The 16,457-nt window shown below is 38.9% G+C and overlaps 1 protein-coding gene and 1 pseudogene across 1 annotated transcript; both read right to left on the bottom strand.

Moving 5' to 3' along the window:
* Window positions 1-1,671: 1,671 nt before the first annotated feature.
* LOC149219510 (CAAX prenyl protease 1 homolog pseudogene) lies at window positions 1,672-2,574 on the bottom strand (annotated as a pseudogene).
* Window positions 2,575-2,944: 370 nt separating this feature from the next.
* LOC149219509 (eukaryotic peptide chain release factor GTP-binding subunit-like) lies at window positions 2,945-3,520 on the bottom strand. Its single transcript, XM_089386841.1, has one exon. It carries the CDS (start codon window positions 3,518-3,520, stop codon window positions 2,945-2,947), a length of 576 nt encoding a protein of 191 aa, XP_089242967.1.
* Between the last annotated feature and the right edge of the window lie 12,937 nt (window positions 3,521-16,457).

Raw genomic sequence — 16,457 nt, 5'->3', positions numbered from 1 at the left:
CATCTAACCAATCAACCTCTGGCATAGGATTTGGAAAACCAGGGATATGAGACCGATTCATAGGAGCATACCTGGCATTCATTCTTGCAGTGGAACTCATCTTGTAACTTCATCAAGCTACTGATCTTCTAGCAGTGGAGTCACCTTCTAATTTGTTATTTGATGTGTGGAGTCGCCAAGGTAGTTTTGCAGCCTCAAATAGATGTCTGAGCTCCTGCTACCTTCAGAAGTTCAACCTCTTAATTTCGGGAATGAATAGACTTCAGGCTCCCGGCAGACGCACCAAAATGTTATCACCAAAATAGGACCCTGATAGGCTGCTGATTAGACTATCTCGGTGTAACTATTTCAGACCAATCTTTTGACTAAGGCTTAACCTCCTTAGCCTGAGAGGGCTCTCTCAAAGGGTTATTGATTTTGACTAATAATAAGATGGCTAACTCTCTTGAAATAACATTACAAATATGAAGGCTGGACAAACATTACATAAGTTTCCATTGGGCTTATGGAGTCAATCAAACCTCAGTAAATAATGATTTTGCTTTAACAAAGAAGTCAGGGCATGTGACATTTAAATGTTCAAAATAAAACTCTTATAAAACCACAGTTCATAGATGAGTACAGGAAGTTAGAGCAGCATAAGTGAATTCTGAGTGATTACTCATCTAAGCAACTGAAAAAAAAGACATGAAGGACAAAGTAAAATAACACATCTTGAACATGGAAATGCTGTATGAGTCCTGAGAAGAAAGGCATATATCTTATATTACTGAACTCTGTTCTTTACATAAGCCAAAACAACACTCTGTTTTTATAAAATATCCAACCCTCATTACATAGATGTTCCAGCTATATATAGAAAATCCTTATTCTAACTACTTCGAGCTTCCTCCTCCAACATGAGGGGAACTCGAATTCTGCCTATGATGACACCTATCTGCTTTACAACAAACTATTAAATACAATTAGTGCTAACTGGAGTTCTAAAGAGTTCTAATTTGACTATGACTCTAACTCTATCTTCTTCGTAGAATGATTCCTTCTTGTTCTTTGACACCTGGTCTCCTTTAGTTTGGCTGAGGTGGATGTTAAATACACCATATTGACCTTGAACGTTGAATCCTTTACTGCCCCGTAGTATTAGGAGATGTCCCCTGCTTCTCGGCTTTTGTTTTCATTAATTTGCTCAAATATATAACAGCATGTTTCTTAGTCTTTAATAATCCAAGGTATGGAACGCTGCCATGTTTCTGATGTGCTGTAGGCTGTATTGATGATGTGTCATCCACTATTTTAAAAACCAAAGAGAAAACGCATTCAAGCTGTCTGATGCATGCTTCAATTCTTTTATGATATGACAAAATGCCACGTCCTTAATACGCTGTCCACCGTTTTCATATGTGTAGGCAAAAGTTCTTGCAAGCTGTCTTGATCTTGTTGAAAGCTGATGGCTTCAGATGATTCCTTGTAGACATACCCCTTTTCAAAATTGCCGCTTGTATTTCAAAACCGGTTGACTGAGATTAGATTGTGTAGCTTCAGCAGTTTCGCAGCGTGCTACGAAACTGTTGTACATTAATCATCTTCAGCAGTTTCGTAGCGCGCTACGAAACTGCTGTGTGATTCCAAAAACACAGTTTCAACCCAAAACTTTGAAATTGTTTGGGTTGATTAGGTGGAAAATAAGGAGCCGGCGGGCAATCTGGAGAACATTTCCTCCTCATTTTTGCATTGCTGAATCCAGGTGTCATATATCACTATACGCTTGTTCTTGTAAAATCCATACATGTATGCATTGCTGTGTGTCGAACTTGTTGAACCATCAATCACAAATAGCTTCTTCAACGGAAACTTTAGAGATGATGCTAGCCTTTCAATATTCAACCTAAGTTCCCCTTCCGGAAGAGGAGTGAACTTGTTGAAGAGAGGAGCTATAAGAATAGAATATAAAGACATCATCACTAGTGACAGTATAAGCATGAAGGCCCAAAGGTATATTGCTAAATATTGACCTCCTTTCTGCACAATTATGATTATTGCTGAAACAATTGGTGGCCCAAGTAAAACTGAAAAGCCCAGGCCCACAACCATATCTTTGAGAAAAAGCCAAATCGTTTGTTTATTGAATCCATGCCGAGCCTCAATGACAAAAGTTGAATACAGTGAAAAAGGCAGATCTATCAACTGAGACCAAAGAGTAATAGCTGCTAAACATATGAGTGTATGAATGATTTCATTATGAGGATCTAAGCCCAAGTTTGCAACTACAACTTCTGATTTCTGCCAAAGGAATGGTAATGCTCGAAGAAGTAAAATTGCTGAATCTCCTATGATGGTCACTGCTGCGTGAACAAAGTGGAAGCGGCTTTTATCAATGCTGTAAGCTCGAGATTTTTCAAACTTATCCTGACTCACCACTCCTTTTAAAGGCTTAGGCAGATAAGGAAGCTTAAGTGACGTATGTTGCCTCAAGTCAAGGTATGTCTCAATGAAGTACATGAAGATCATGAAACCAACAACAACTTCCAAATAGGGAAACGCCATTTTTTAGACCAATCCAAGACAAGCCTCGCCTCGCCTGTAGCGAATAAAGGGCCAACTAGTAAAAGAATGGGATGCAGTAGACCTGATCTCCAGTTGAGTTGAGTGCCGGGGAAGCCGCGATACTAAGGTAATACGGGGGTCAATATAAAGGCATGATGCAATTCCTCCATTAGTTCATAAAAAGGGCAATTTCTCCCTTGCATTATTCTCCATTTGACGACAGTTCTGGTCATAAAGATTACTGACATCATGTTCACCTTGCATCTAAAAATCGAAATGATTTCACGGGTTACCTTACATAATCTGTGCAGAAAGATGAATTAAAGAATCCCTCGAGGCCCCACTCATTCTATCAGTGCATATGGAATAATTGTCGAGGGATACTCTCAGTGAATTTCCGTCAGTTATTCATGTTATTCAGGAGCTTCACAACTTCTCCAATTGCGACTGTTTTACCTTCATCCCAAAGTGTGAACCTTCCAAGTTGAGGAAAATCAGAGAACTTCTCAACACAGATAGTGTCATTTACCTGAATGCGACACAACACAACTGCTCCAGTCTTAACAAAAAGACATTTCTTTTTCATTGGCTTTTTCATCCTTGGATCCATCTGCTCTAACAGCTCCATTATCTCACATTCCTCAACAACAGAATGAATATGCAGTACAGCTTTATAACCAGCAGTAAATATTGCTTTATGTTCCAGTAGTTCTAATATCTGTAACTGAGCCTCAAACTCCAGCACTGCTTGAATTGGATTTGAAATGGAAGACAAAACAAAGCCTGTAGAGATGTCATCTTCTTCAACACCAGATAATTTCACCCTAACATTTTCTCCAGGCCTTGCATACTTTATTTCATCACTTTCACGATAAACAGCTACAACTTTCTCATGAACCTTATTTGGCGTTATAGTTAAGCTGTCTCCTTGCCTTACAGTGCCTGACTCTGTTTTTCCCATAACCACAGTTCCCATATCCTTGAATCTATCTATTAATGGCATCCTAAAAGGACCTTTAGGATCTCTTGGAGGTAACCTGAATGCAACGATTACTATGGGATTGTCAATGAAGGAGTTGTTCCATCAACTTGAATAGCATCAATGACCTCTCCAAAAGTTGGTTGTTGAGCACATCCACAAGAATCCATTATAGTCCTCCACATCATACAACAGAGTGTCCTTTATAGGCACATATCCTGCATCCCTAGACAACTTCTCTAATATTGCATAGATATCCTTTGTTTGAGAGTGCGTTCGGTCTCCTATGACAGAAGTATGCACTGTGTTTTTAATCTCAATCCAGCTCTGATAGAGAAGAAACACGGGACTTCCATCCACAAGAACCCTTTGAGAAATTTTTAAAAAATGAATGTTCAGGATTTAAAAGATTTTTCTTCAGTGATAACAAGTTTCACCATTGCCAAAAACAGTTGCTACCCTTTATACCACTCATTCCTCCAAGATGAGTCTCCTTTAAGCTCTTTTCTAACTCGTAAAAAATGAAAAGATTGCTAAGTATTTTTCCCTTTTTGACTCGTAAAAGAAATAAAATGTGGGGTAAACTTTCAAGCTCTTTTCAAACCCTTTTAAAACTGAAAATATCGTCAAGCTCTTGTCACTTTGAACTCATTAAAGGCTACGAAGTGTCATCTACCCAATATATGTTTACCCCTCTTTTGGGTTGGGATAGATTATTTACGAAAAACGTATATGTTGATCTTTTATGGTCAATAGGTTGCCTTGGATATTATTTTCTACCTTTTTAGACTTGAGAGACACAAACATACGAAAAGGGCCCCTTTGGAGTTTTCTTTTCCATGTCTTTTGAAACTCTCTAAACATGAAAAATATTCCAAGTTTTATTGATGTCGGACTCATTAAACCCTGACGACATTAGACTCATCGCCATGATGAGACCCAAGCTTCTCCTCCCTAGGGCTTGTTAAAATTTCACTGGGTTGGATTTTTCTAAAGGGCAAACTTATATTGCAAACATATGCTATCCGCTTCAGGCTTGTGTTTCAAAAATAATTGGGGTACTCGCCAAAAATGATGGGGGAAAATTTTGGATATATTATATTGATTAACTACGACAATTTTTCACTCTTGAACATCAACACCTTTGTTGCTTCTTTGCAGGTTTGGGACAGCCTCACTTTTTCATTCACCTTCCGAGGTTTGGGTTCTTCATTTTTCCTCCTTCCATTCGATCCCTACTATCTTCGCATGACCGTCGATCGCTTGGTATCAAAATGTTGCCACATTCTGGAATTGTGTCACCGATATGGTCAAGAGCTTAATCCTTCTACAGTTTGCTCCCTTACATCCTCCTATGATTCTCTATTTCATCCATCTATATCTTGTTCCTTTTTCTCATGTCGTTGATGTCGGAAACATTATGTCCCTCCTGTGACGGATCGCTTCCTATCGACATCAACTCATTATCCAAGAAGTTGATCTAGAGACTCCTTTCGGGTACCTTGGAGCTTGCATGCCTCAATGGCAAGTTCTTTGCATTTGACAATAGACTTGCATTATTGGTATTTGATCGGGTGATTCCACAAGTGTTCAGATCCAGATCATTCTTCACAATTTATGGATTGTACTAGAAATACCATGAGAACCATGGACATTGCTAGTAGTCTCTCTCGTGCTTGTTAACAATCCACATCATTGGCCAATAATCAAGAAATTTTCTAGTATGTTCTACTTCGACACATTTATTTGCATATTAGAAATTGTACAATGGACAGGTCGGGATTCAAGACCTCAGACTAAGATTACATAAGTTCGGGTTGCATGGATTGGTTCATGATTGCATACATGACTCTTTGATCAGATGGCTACAACCATACCTGAGTCTTTCTAGATGGCTGCGACCATACCTATATCTTCATATGGTCTTATCGACTGGATGGTTGTGTCCATACCACAGACCATTTCTATATGTCTTTTAGATGGTTGCGTCCATACCTAGAGTACATGTATTTATTTCACTGTCAGAGATATCAGTTGTACTTGCATGTGCAGATTCTTCGCGATGGTGTTGTGGTTTAGTTATGGTTTTGTAAAGCATTTCATCCCTCCCACTCTCTCAGCATTCATGCTTTAGGGTGCATTTGTTACATAGTATTTTGTCACTGACCCCGCATCCCCTGATACCAGGTAGAGCCGGTCCCTGAATGGCATATGTTTTGTGTCATACATCAAAATATTTGTCCACATATTCCACATCTCTCAAGAAGATCAACCATGTTCATTAATCCTGAAGCTGACCCCTTTTTCCTATGTTTCAAGATCATCGCAAGACACCAGTGTTCTGTCTACGATGATGGACCAAAGTGAACCAGAACCTCGAGACACTATCACAAGAGTACATCTGTTCTCTGCGATGGTCAGATTTTAGAGATCATCGCAAGTCATTAGCATCCTGCTTGTGAGGATAGCTCTAAATACATTGTGGCTTTGCGACGTCATCTCTGAGTCCTAGTGTTTGATTCGCGATGACCTAGATATGGCAAATTAGTTCGAACAAAATGCTTCTGGGTGGTTCTGGAACTGGATGTTGGGTCAAGGAAGTTTGCCTTTCCTCCTTTGAGATGGTGGTTTTGCCTTTTGAGTTACCTCCCATTAAGATAAGCTACCTCTCCCTCATTTATGGAGGCTCCTCCTCTTATAAAAGCATCCTCCATTGCTATGATCAGCTAGTTTTTGGGTGTGAGCAAATTAGCAAGTTCTTGGTGTTGGATTGATAGTTTGTAGTGTGGGTTGCTGATAGCATAGAAATTGGTTGTGGAGTGTTAGCGTAAAATGGTTTTCTAAGAAGGAAGATTGCCTTAGTCTAATACTAGTTCTTTTGAGTGAGAGAGACGGTGATCATCTTTTTTGGGAGACCGTTGAGAGTGAATTCTTACGGAGAAACTCTGACTCGACCCTTCAAGAAAGCTTGCGACGTCAAGGCATGGTTGTAAGCTTTACTTTTGCTCATGTTAATAAAATCAATGTTTTTTACTATATCTTGTATGAAATATATTTGATATCTTATGGTTCCTTGACTTTGTAAGTAAATAGTTCATTGTTGTGCTCTATTATGTGTTTCATTGATCTCTTGTGTAGTTTCAGGTGAGTCACTCATTAAGGAGAAGGGAACGATAGCTGGAGCAGCGTAATGAGGACTACATCAAACACCGGCATAAGGTAGGCTCTTTCAACGATGACTATTTAAGGAGATTAGTTATTGTATTTGCCTTGCTATGAGTAGACCCACTCTATGGCTAGAGGGGTTGCCTCTGTCTGTAGAGGGAACATTACCTACATCACAGATTGCAAGTAGGAAATACTCCCAAGGGTCAAGGATTTTCTGAGTTTAATAGCTCTCTTCAGTGAGGAATTTTACCAAACACGAACATATTATTGTAAGTGTATTATATTAATTAATTGGTATTGAATATAAACATATAATGACATACATATGAAGAGGCCAGCCTCATACCAGTGACTGATATTTCATACCATACTCAAGAAATTGACAAGATTCACTGGTAAAAATTTATAACAAATGATGAACTAGAAATAACATGGTCTTCACATTTAACAAAGCCAAAAATACATAACAAAGGAAATAAAGGAACCTGGTTAAGGATTCCAGTGATGCTTCAACTCAAAGATTTGTTTATATATATATATATATATATATATATATATATATATATATATATATATATATATATATATATATATATATATATATATATATATATATATAATATTTAATGACTTCAGTCCTTCCACTGCTTCGCTTTGACACTTCGCTCTATCCAAGACATGCTACAGGACTCCCACTCAAGGCTGATACAAATGCTCAGAGAATCTGGTATACCTCTACCTCTTATGAAACTCATTCTTCAATTCCTGAGTGGACTGGTTATGGCCAGGAACAAATATATAACTCAAACTCCAACTCTGAAGGAAACTTGACTAGTTAGGGATCCCAAACATGGCCTCAACAAGATTAACATCATGGTTCTGCAAGCTCGAAAACCCATGACCTCTATTCCACTAAGAAAATCAACTCTTCAAAGCCCAGAAATCGACACCATGGTTTTGCAGGCCCAATACACAGAGAAAACCTGTGGCCTCTATTCCACTAAGAAAATTGACTCTTCCAACCCTAGAACTCGGCCTACACCTGTTTTTTCCCTTACTCTGCCTATTTTTTTCCTCTGCTTGGCCAATTTACCAAATAAAAAATACCTTAAATACACATATTACTATATAATATATAAAAACCCTTTAAACCCCTGTTATATAGGCAATATATTATTTTAGGTTTTCCTCATTTTTTATGCCCCAATATGAACGCACATGTTATCATACTAGTTTGTCAATGAAGCCCCTGTGGTTGCACCCTTATCTGAATAGGTTTGTGATAATATTTTTTGATGAAATAATGCTATATTCAGAGAATGAGGGAGAGCATGCAAACCACCTAGCAAGAATATTGAGTTTGTTAAAAAAGAATCAGTTGTGTGCTACACTTAGCAAGTACAATTTCTTTCAGACTTAGATTCATTAATTAGGACATATTATCTCCAAGGAAGGGATAACAGTGGACCTGAAAAATATTCAAGCTATCATGGAGTGGCCAGATCCTAGGAATGTGGATGAGGTTAGATCATTCATGGGGCTAGTAGGTTATTATATGAGTTTCATCAGGAACTTCTCCAAGATTGGCTATCTTCTTACATCTTTGAAGAGGAAAGGAAAGAAGTTTAAGGAGTGCGTGTCTAGTTTTGAGAAGTTGAAGCATCTTCTTACAAATGCTCCAGTTTTGAAGATTCCATATCTTGATAAGAAGTTTATGGTTTATAGAGATGGATGTAAGAAAGGACTTTGTGGAGTCATGATGTAGGAAAGATATGTGGTTTGTTATGAATCAAGGAAGTTGAATGAGCGTGTGAAGAACAATGTAACTCATGATCTTGATCAGTTGGAACCTATCATTCATGCATTGAAGATGTGGAGACATTATCTCCTTGGAAGGGGGTTTATTTTGATGAATGATCACACTGCACTAAGGTATCTATTTGACCAACCTAATTTGAATTTGAGGAAATCTAGATGCTTTCCTACCCTCCGTGATTGTTACTTTGAGATCACGTACATTAAGGGCAAGGAGAACAAGGTTGCATATGCTCTTAGTATGAGAGTGTAAGTGAATCATATTTTAGTTGTGAGCTCTTATGGGACATATTTGTAGGAGAAGATATTGTAGGAACGACAACATGATGAGAAATAACAGTATTTGAAGTAGACATTGCAACAACAGGGTGAAGGTGATAGAGATGAGTAGTATCACCTCAAAAAATATGACTACGTCATATTTAGGAACAAGATCTATGTACTAAATGGTAGTAAGCTCAAGAAGCTTATCATGAGGGAGTTTCATGTCAAGTTGTATTCAAGCCACCTAGGATACCAGAAGACTTTGAAAGCTATCAATACGTTCTACTATTGGCCGAATTTGAAAAAATAGGTGGTTTAGTTTTTTGCAAGATGCTTGGATTATTAGTAGGTGAAAGAAAATTGTAAGAATATAGTTGGTCCATTATAGCCTATTTTCGTTCCAAAATGGAATTGGGAGGTCAATTCCATGGAATTCATTATAGGTTTTTCAAGGACATCGAAGCAACATGTTTCCATCATGGTTGTGGTTGACAGGTTGAGCAAGGTAGCTCACTACATTACAGTGAATTCTACTAATTTAGCTAGTGAGGGAGATTAGATCTTCATAAGGGAGATAGTGAGGTTGCATGGTGTTCCAAAGAAGATCATATCAGATAGAGATGCCAAGTGCACTTCAAACTTTTGGAAGGAGTTGTTTGTAGGCTTGGTAACAGAGTTAGCCTTTAGTATATCTTATCATTCTTAAAGAGATACATAGTCAAAGAGAGCTAACATGATTCTTGAAGATATGTTGAGGATGTATGTCATGCATCAATAGAGGAAGTGGGAGGAGTATCTTCAACTGGTGGAGTTTTCTTAAAATAATGGGTATCAAGAATCCTTAAAAATGATTCCATTTGAGCACCTTTATGGGCGGAGCTATAATACTCCTTTTAGCTAGAGTGATCCAATGAACATGGTGTTGATTGGAGCAGATATGTTGGTTGAGATGGAGTAGGAGATGCACGTTATTAGAAGGAATTTGAACATAGTTCAAGAAATATAGAAGAGTTATGAAGATCATCGTAGAGCATTGAAGGCATTTCAGGTTGGAGAGTATGTGTATTTATATATCAAGCCCAAGAGGAGCTACTTGAGGGTTGGACCATGTGCCAAGTAGGCACCTCATTATTGTGGGCCGTTTGAGATCCTTGAGAGGATTGGAGTAGTGGCCTATTGACTTGCACTTCCGCCAACAATGAAATTCCATGATGTTTTCCATGTTTCATTTCTTAAGAGATATGTGTAGGATGTTGATCATGTTATTGATTATTTTTTATTTTAGTTGGAATTATATGGAGAGTTCCATCCAAAGAAATGATGCATATTGTAGTTGAAATAACTCATGCTCTAGAACCAAGATAGATCAGGTTAAAGTGTAGTGGAATCACTTTGGTCCTGATGAAGGGTTGATCAGATGTGGGTATTATATATTTATTGTCTAGTTGAAGAAAATGAGTTTTTCGTGTGTGTGTGTGTGTGTATACCACATCAATTTGTGTTTATAAAGTTCCAATAAGCGATAAGTTTGTCATGTTAGTCATGTTGGTCATGGTTTTTCGTAGTTTTTTATTGTAAATACTACAATGGGTTGTGTATAAAGCTCCATGGGAAGTATTGTTTGTTGGTCATAAGTGTCATCGAACACCAAGGACAATGTTCCCCCAAGGGGGAGGAGCTTGTAACAACCCCTAGTTGATTTTTCATGTAAATAAAATAAGATGAAGGTCATGGGACACTTATTCCAATATGAATGGTTAGAAAACATCATAGTGAGAATCACTTGTTGTTTAATAATGGCTATGGAAATTGGAAAAGGGAAAGAGGAAATAAATGACATTTAATTAAGAGAAATAAAGAAAAATATTAGAATAGGGATATGAAGAGAAAAAAATATGCATGTAAAGGAAATTAGAAAGAAAATGAAGGAAAATGAAAGAAAAAGGAAATAGAAAAAGAAGATACTAGACATAAATGATGAAAGGGCCAAAGAGAAATAATTCAATTTTTTTTTTAGTTTAGATTTTGGCTCTCTTCTTCCATACTCTTACACTCTTGCACACTTACATCATTCTTGGAGCATCCTAGCATTCACTTGGACTTGGAGAGAAGAAAGCAAAGAACAAGCACGAAATTGGAGGACAAGAGAAAAGAAGGATGGATTAATAGCTACAACTGGACTTCATTGTAGGTAATAGATTGCATGTGTAATTTACTTATTGATATTTGGATACATGGTACATCCATGTTTGTCTTTGGTTATTTTGTTTTTACTGACATGGGATTTTCTTGGATTAACAGTGGTTTCATCCTTTCCTTCCAAATTCCTAGTTAATCATGATGTAGTGGGTTCTCTATTTGACTTAGATTTGGATGGCCGGTAGACTTGGATCCTGGTTGAGGTGGTCTCGGGAAAATTCCTAGGGTCAAGGGTGGAGGTGAACTTTCTCATGGAACTCTTGATGGATGGGTGGAGATAGGAAAATTCCTCTATACCTGATGAAGGAAATCAAAGGCATACGAGATTTGTTTTGGTATTAGTGTTTTATAGACTGGTTAGGTGAAATCATTATGGTTGAGGGTTGAGGTGGTTTTTCCTTCAGAACCCCTGGTTGGTTTTCTTTTGGTTTAACCTATATGATCCCATATTCATGCTTAGAATATGGCCCGCGAGTGATTGGATGAAAGAGAGATTTGGTTCAACCCAATATGTGGTCGGGTGATATGTGGAATTCCTTGACTTGGTTGGGTTTTTCATATTTTAATATGAGTTTTTTCTTATTGTCATTAATGAGCACATGTACTGGTTATTACATTAATATTATAGTGGATTTTTGATGGTTTCTATTTTGGTTATATGCTTGGTTAGACTATGTGCTCTTATTGTTGATTTTGTTCATGATTTGATAAGTTATTGAATGGTTGATGAATGTATTCTCTTACAATTTTTTTCAACTACGTTGAGAGGGCGTTGGAGCTTCTTGATAATTCTTTGGTGACGTTCATATTTTTATGATCAGATATGCATTCATGACCTATAGCTTCTATGTTTACTATCTATCTGACTAAATGTGTATCATGTATTAGGCATGTACTGGTCGATATATTTCTTGAGCGATGGTTTTTTAGACTTGTTATCACATGATAATTGTCTCTTTAAAGTTTTTCATTTCTGGGCAGTGTCCTATAGGCCATCCCTAAAAAAGTGGCATAGATCTCACCACTACATGCACATAAATGGAAGATTTTGGTCATATTCGCATGTAGGAAGGATTGTGGGTGTTTTTGGAGCCTTATAACTACATGAAAAATGTTTAATGGTTGTGGTTGGGGCGTCAAGCCTGAGAAAAATAAGTTTCGGCTTAGGGATTGATCATGAGGGGTGGTTGTCAAACACCTAGGTGATTTTTGGTCCTTCATCAATGGCAATATGTTTTTTTTTAGAAGGCTCCACATCCAAAAGTATAACTTGGAGTTTGGGTCATATCATAGTGACACTCAACTCATGTTTACGCTAGAGAGCTTGTAAAAGTGGGTTAATGTAGGACGAGGAATTACAATCGAGTTACTTTATTATTCGGATTTGAGAATGGTTGTGTAGGAAATTAGCATTACAAAAGTTTTGAGGTACAAAATGGGCCTCCTAAGGAATATTATAAAATAATAGTGGAAATAATAAAATAATATTAGATTACCTATTCAAGTTTTGTAGGGAAAAAGGAAAAAAAAATACTTTTTCAACTCGTATTTTCAACTTATCTGCCAACACTTTTACTCAAATTTCAAGTCGGAGAACTCATTGGAGGAACAATTTAATTATTTCATGTAATGGGTACCCATATTGCATACTTTCAATGGACCCTACTACACAAAAAATGTGAAATACATTAAAAAACGTGATTGCAATCATGTTTTTTCATGTATTTCACATTTTTTGTGTAGTAGAGTCCATCTAAAGTATGAAACATGGGTACTCATTGGATGAAAAACAAAATTTTGCATCCAATGAGTGCTCCCAATCAAAATTTGAGTAAAATCATTGGGATATAAGTTGAAAAAATGAGTTGGAAATGTAGTTCTTTTATTTATTTTTATCTTTTTACCTTTTTATTCCAAAAATGGTGAATCATGCCCCATGGTTGACTTCATCATATTAAATCCTATTAGTTATTATAAACTTTATTTTGGTTTGACATTTTTTTTGAGGCCCATTTTTTACCTCAATTTCTCTAATGGTAGCTCTTTGAGGTTGTTATGTAGAATGTAATTGGAAATATTGACTAGAAGTCGACTATGGTTTTGATCGAGGAGGATGTTATAATTATTTTGGTTGATGTTGAGAATATGATGGATAATATTGAGGATTGTTTCCTCCATATCCTCCTCACCAACTTGTTTTCAAGGTTTATTTTGAGCTTTAGGTGGCCAAGGTTGCCAAGGTAGTTGTTTATTCGAATTACTTTGAGGGTATTATGGATAAGGATTAAATTCTTGAGTAGGATATTATATAACAACTATATGTTAGGATTGCCAAAGTATTCTCAATGCTATAAATAAAATTTCTTCAAATGCTTCATTTTCTCCATAATCCTCTTGATAAACTGCTTTCAATCTTGGTAGAGATGGGAAATCCTTTGTCACATGTTTCTCTACACAAATAACATATAAATCAATCTTATCCAAGGGACATTCTCTCAAAGGGTGATTTCTTCTACATCTAGGAAAATATATAGATAATGCAACGTTTTCAGCCTTTTGTTTAATTTGAACTCTTATAATATCAATTTGTTAGTTTTGAAATTTTCCAATAAATGAGCAAGTTCATCTCTACATACCATACCAAATGTAGACTTACTTATTCTAGCCATGGTTGTGATCCGGATTTAGACAGGAACGCAAGAGATTACAGAGATAACCATAAATACAGAGATGCGATAACCATAAAAACAGATATGCAGCGGAAATAATACTTCATTTCATTACTGTAAAATATTGAAATATGCTTACAAACAGAAATGGAGAGAAACTAGCTAGGGCGATGGTAGCTTATCTCTGAGAAGAGATGTGCGGCTACATGCCTCTGAACTGTTCCGAACTGTATTACAATGAGGCTCGAAGGCCTATTTATTGTTGAGAAACAATGGAAAACCCTTCACATCCCGAAACCTAACCCTAGAAGATGAAACGCCAAATTGTGGGCCCCGTTTGGGTAAATTGGTACATCAATTTCCCGGGGTCGTAACTTTGGCATACGATCTCCGTTTGACGCGTACAATAGCTCGTTAGAAAGATCTATCCGAGCACTACCACTTTGGGAAGGGCAACATTGGTCTATAGACCCATGTTGCCCCCAGATTCCCAAAAAAACGTCGTTTAGGGCCTCAAAACGGCTCCGGAAGTTCAGGACCCGAAAAACTGCTAAAAATAGTAAGTTGTGCTACAATTAAGGAAACTGAAAAGACTGAAAGAGACAGTTGTGGGGGTCCAAATGGGTTAGTGGGTGGCCACCAACATCCACCTGGATCATTCCTCCCCCCTTAGGAAGCAATGGTCCCCATTGCGTTGAGTTCCTCCATCTGCTGAACTTGTCCTGCAATCTCTGATGTGTCCAGTGATGGTGGGAAGCATGGTCGACGATGGTCCACATTGAACATTTGGTGCAGGCGAAGGAATGGAGGAATGCTGTGCTTCAAAGCATTGTTGCCCATAGCCTTGGTACTGCTGTGAGGACCATGTCGGAGTGGTCGGAGCTTCTGATGGGCTCTTGTAAGGCGTTCTTTCTGCAGATGTAACCAAACTTTGTTGCCCACTTGAAACTTATGTGGTACCCCTGTGGGTGAGGAGAAGTTGTTCCTGTGTTCTGTCATGACCGTATCCCTTTGTTGATGCTGCTGTGTGTAGGAACCCTTTGCAGGGGTCATGGATGTAGCAACGATCTTCCCCTTATTTTGGGAGTGAACCAGACAAATGAATTTCCTGGTCTGTGATATGAGCTTGCTACCTTTCTTGGTAGTGATCAAGGATGTGGCAGTAGGTGGGGCTACCTCCGGTATCCTGTATAATGAATGATTCAAAGAAATAATGACAGCACGAGGCCTTGACTCATACACAGCATGTCGCCTCCACAAGTATGGTTGGCCTAACAGTACATCACAAACATCCAGAGGTGTAACATCACACAATACCTCGTCTGTGAAGGGTTTGATGCTGTAGGGAAGGCGGCACTGCTGGCGAACTTTCAGATCTCGTCCTTCGTGAAGCCACCCGATACTGTACGGCTGCGGGTGTGGTGTAGTCGGTAGGCCCAACCGCTTCACGACCTCTGCTGAAACCAGGTTCTTTTGGCTACCACTGTCGACAATGAATCGCAGCGGTGAACCCTTCACCCACATCTGTGAGTGGAAAAGACGCTCCCCCTCCTCTGGATCTTCGGGCTCATTTTTCTTGATCTTGGCAGTGGCAACAGTGGCGCTGGGATCCGCATCAATGATCTGCTTCCCTTTTCCATTCCCCTTGTCGGGTTCTGGCTCAGGGTCGGAACATGCATCTGATTCGGAAGCCTTCAACTCGGCCACCAGTGACTGCTTGGTCCGACACTCACTTGTGTTATGAGTGGGACTTTTGTGGAACTCACACCACTTCCCTGTGTCCTTCTTCGGCTTCATGGTGTTGTTCTTTTCTTGCGGCTTCGACGGGTTGTCTTGGGTCACCCCGCCTTGGCTTTGTCCTTTGGGCTTCGGATTTGCAGATCCAAAGTCTCGCTTCTTCTGTTTGAACTTTTGCTCGATTTTGACAGCGTATCGGTATGCTGTGCCGAGTGAGGAGATGTTCAAGAACACCATCTCTTCCTGGATGTATCTATGCAGGCAGCCGCGGTATTTGAGTACCAGATGCAGCTCAGAATCTTTGATACCCAACTGTGTGCGAAGGGTATGAAAAATGTTTGTGAACTCCGACACATCTTGGTCTCGTCCCTGCCGCAGTGTGGTCCATTTGATGTATTTGTCCTCATAGCTTCCGACAGGGTAGTACTGCTCCTTGATGGCATCCCGGAAGTCATTCCAAGTGGGTGCAGCTGAAAATAGTGAGCCTGTACTTTCATCCTTCTGCTCGCAGTAGGTTTCCCACCAGTCCTTGACGTGGGGGGCTGCTTTGAGAAGAGCGAAAACAATCTTTTCCCGACTTGAAAATTCATGAACAGAAAAATACCCATCTAGCAGATTTAACCATTTATCTACGGCATCTGCATCTATCTGACCCTCGAATATGGGGATTTCAAAATTTACTTGTACCTTAAAGGGTGTGGCGTTTCCAGAGTAGCTGCTGGAAGCCGATGCGTCGCTTCTGGGTAGCCGCTGAAGGATCTGCGCAAAGCTATCCATCATCGCGTTCCTTTGCCGCTCGAGCGCTTCTTCGAGCAAGGTTTTGATAGGATCTCCTGCCCCCTCGTCTTTCTTCTCATCCGCCATGTGAGGCCGTCGGGATTTGCGAGGCTGGTCTTGCAAAGGTTCGACCAGTTCAAGCCCTAACTCCTTATATCCCGACCTCGTTGGGGACATGCAAAGAAAAACAGAGAAAAAGCAAACCGCTCTGATACCACTGATCCGGATTTAGACAGGAACGCAAGAGATTACAGAGATAACCATAAATACAGAGATGCGATAACCATAAAAACAGATATGCAGCG

This window comes from Pinus tabuliformis, chromosome Q (genome assembly GCF_031772625.1).
Source record: "Pinus tabuliformis cultivar Carrire ecotype Pingquan chromosome Q, CPIR1, whole genome shotgun sequence".
Taxonomy (NCBI): domain Eukaryota; kingdom Viridiplantae; phylum Streptophyta; class Pinopsida; order Pinales; family Pinaceae; genus Pinus; species Pinus tabuliformis.
The sequence above is the reverse complement of the archived record's forward strand: the minus strand, read 5'-3'. Positions and strand labels throughout refer to the sequence as shown.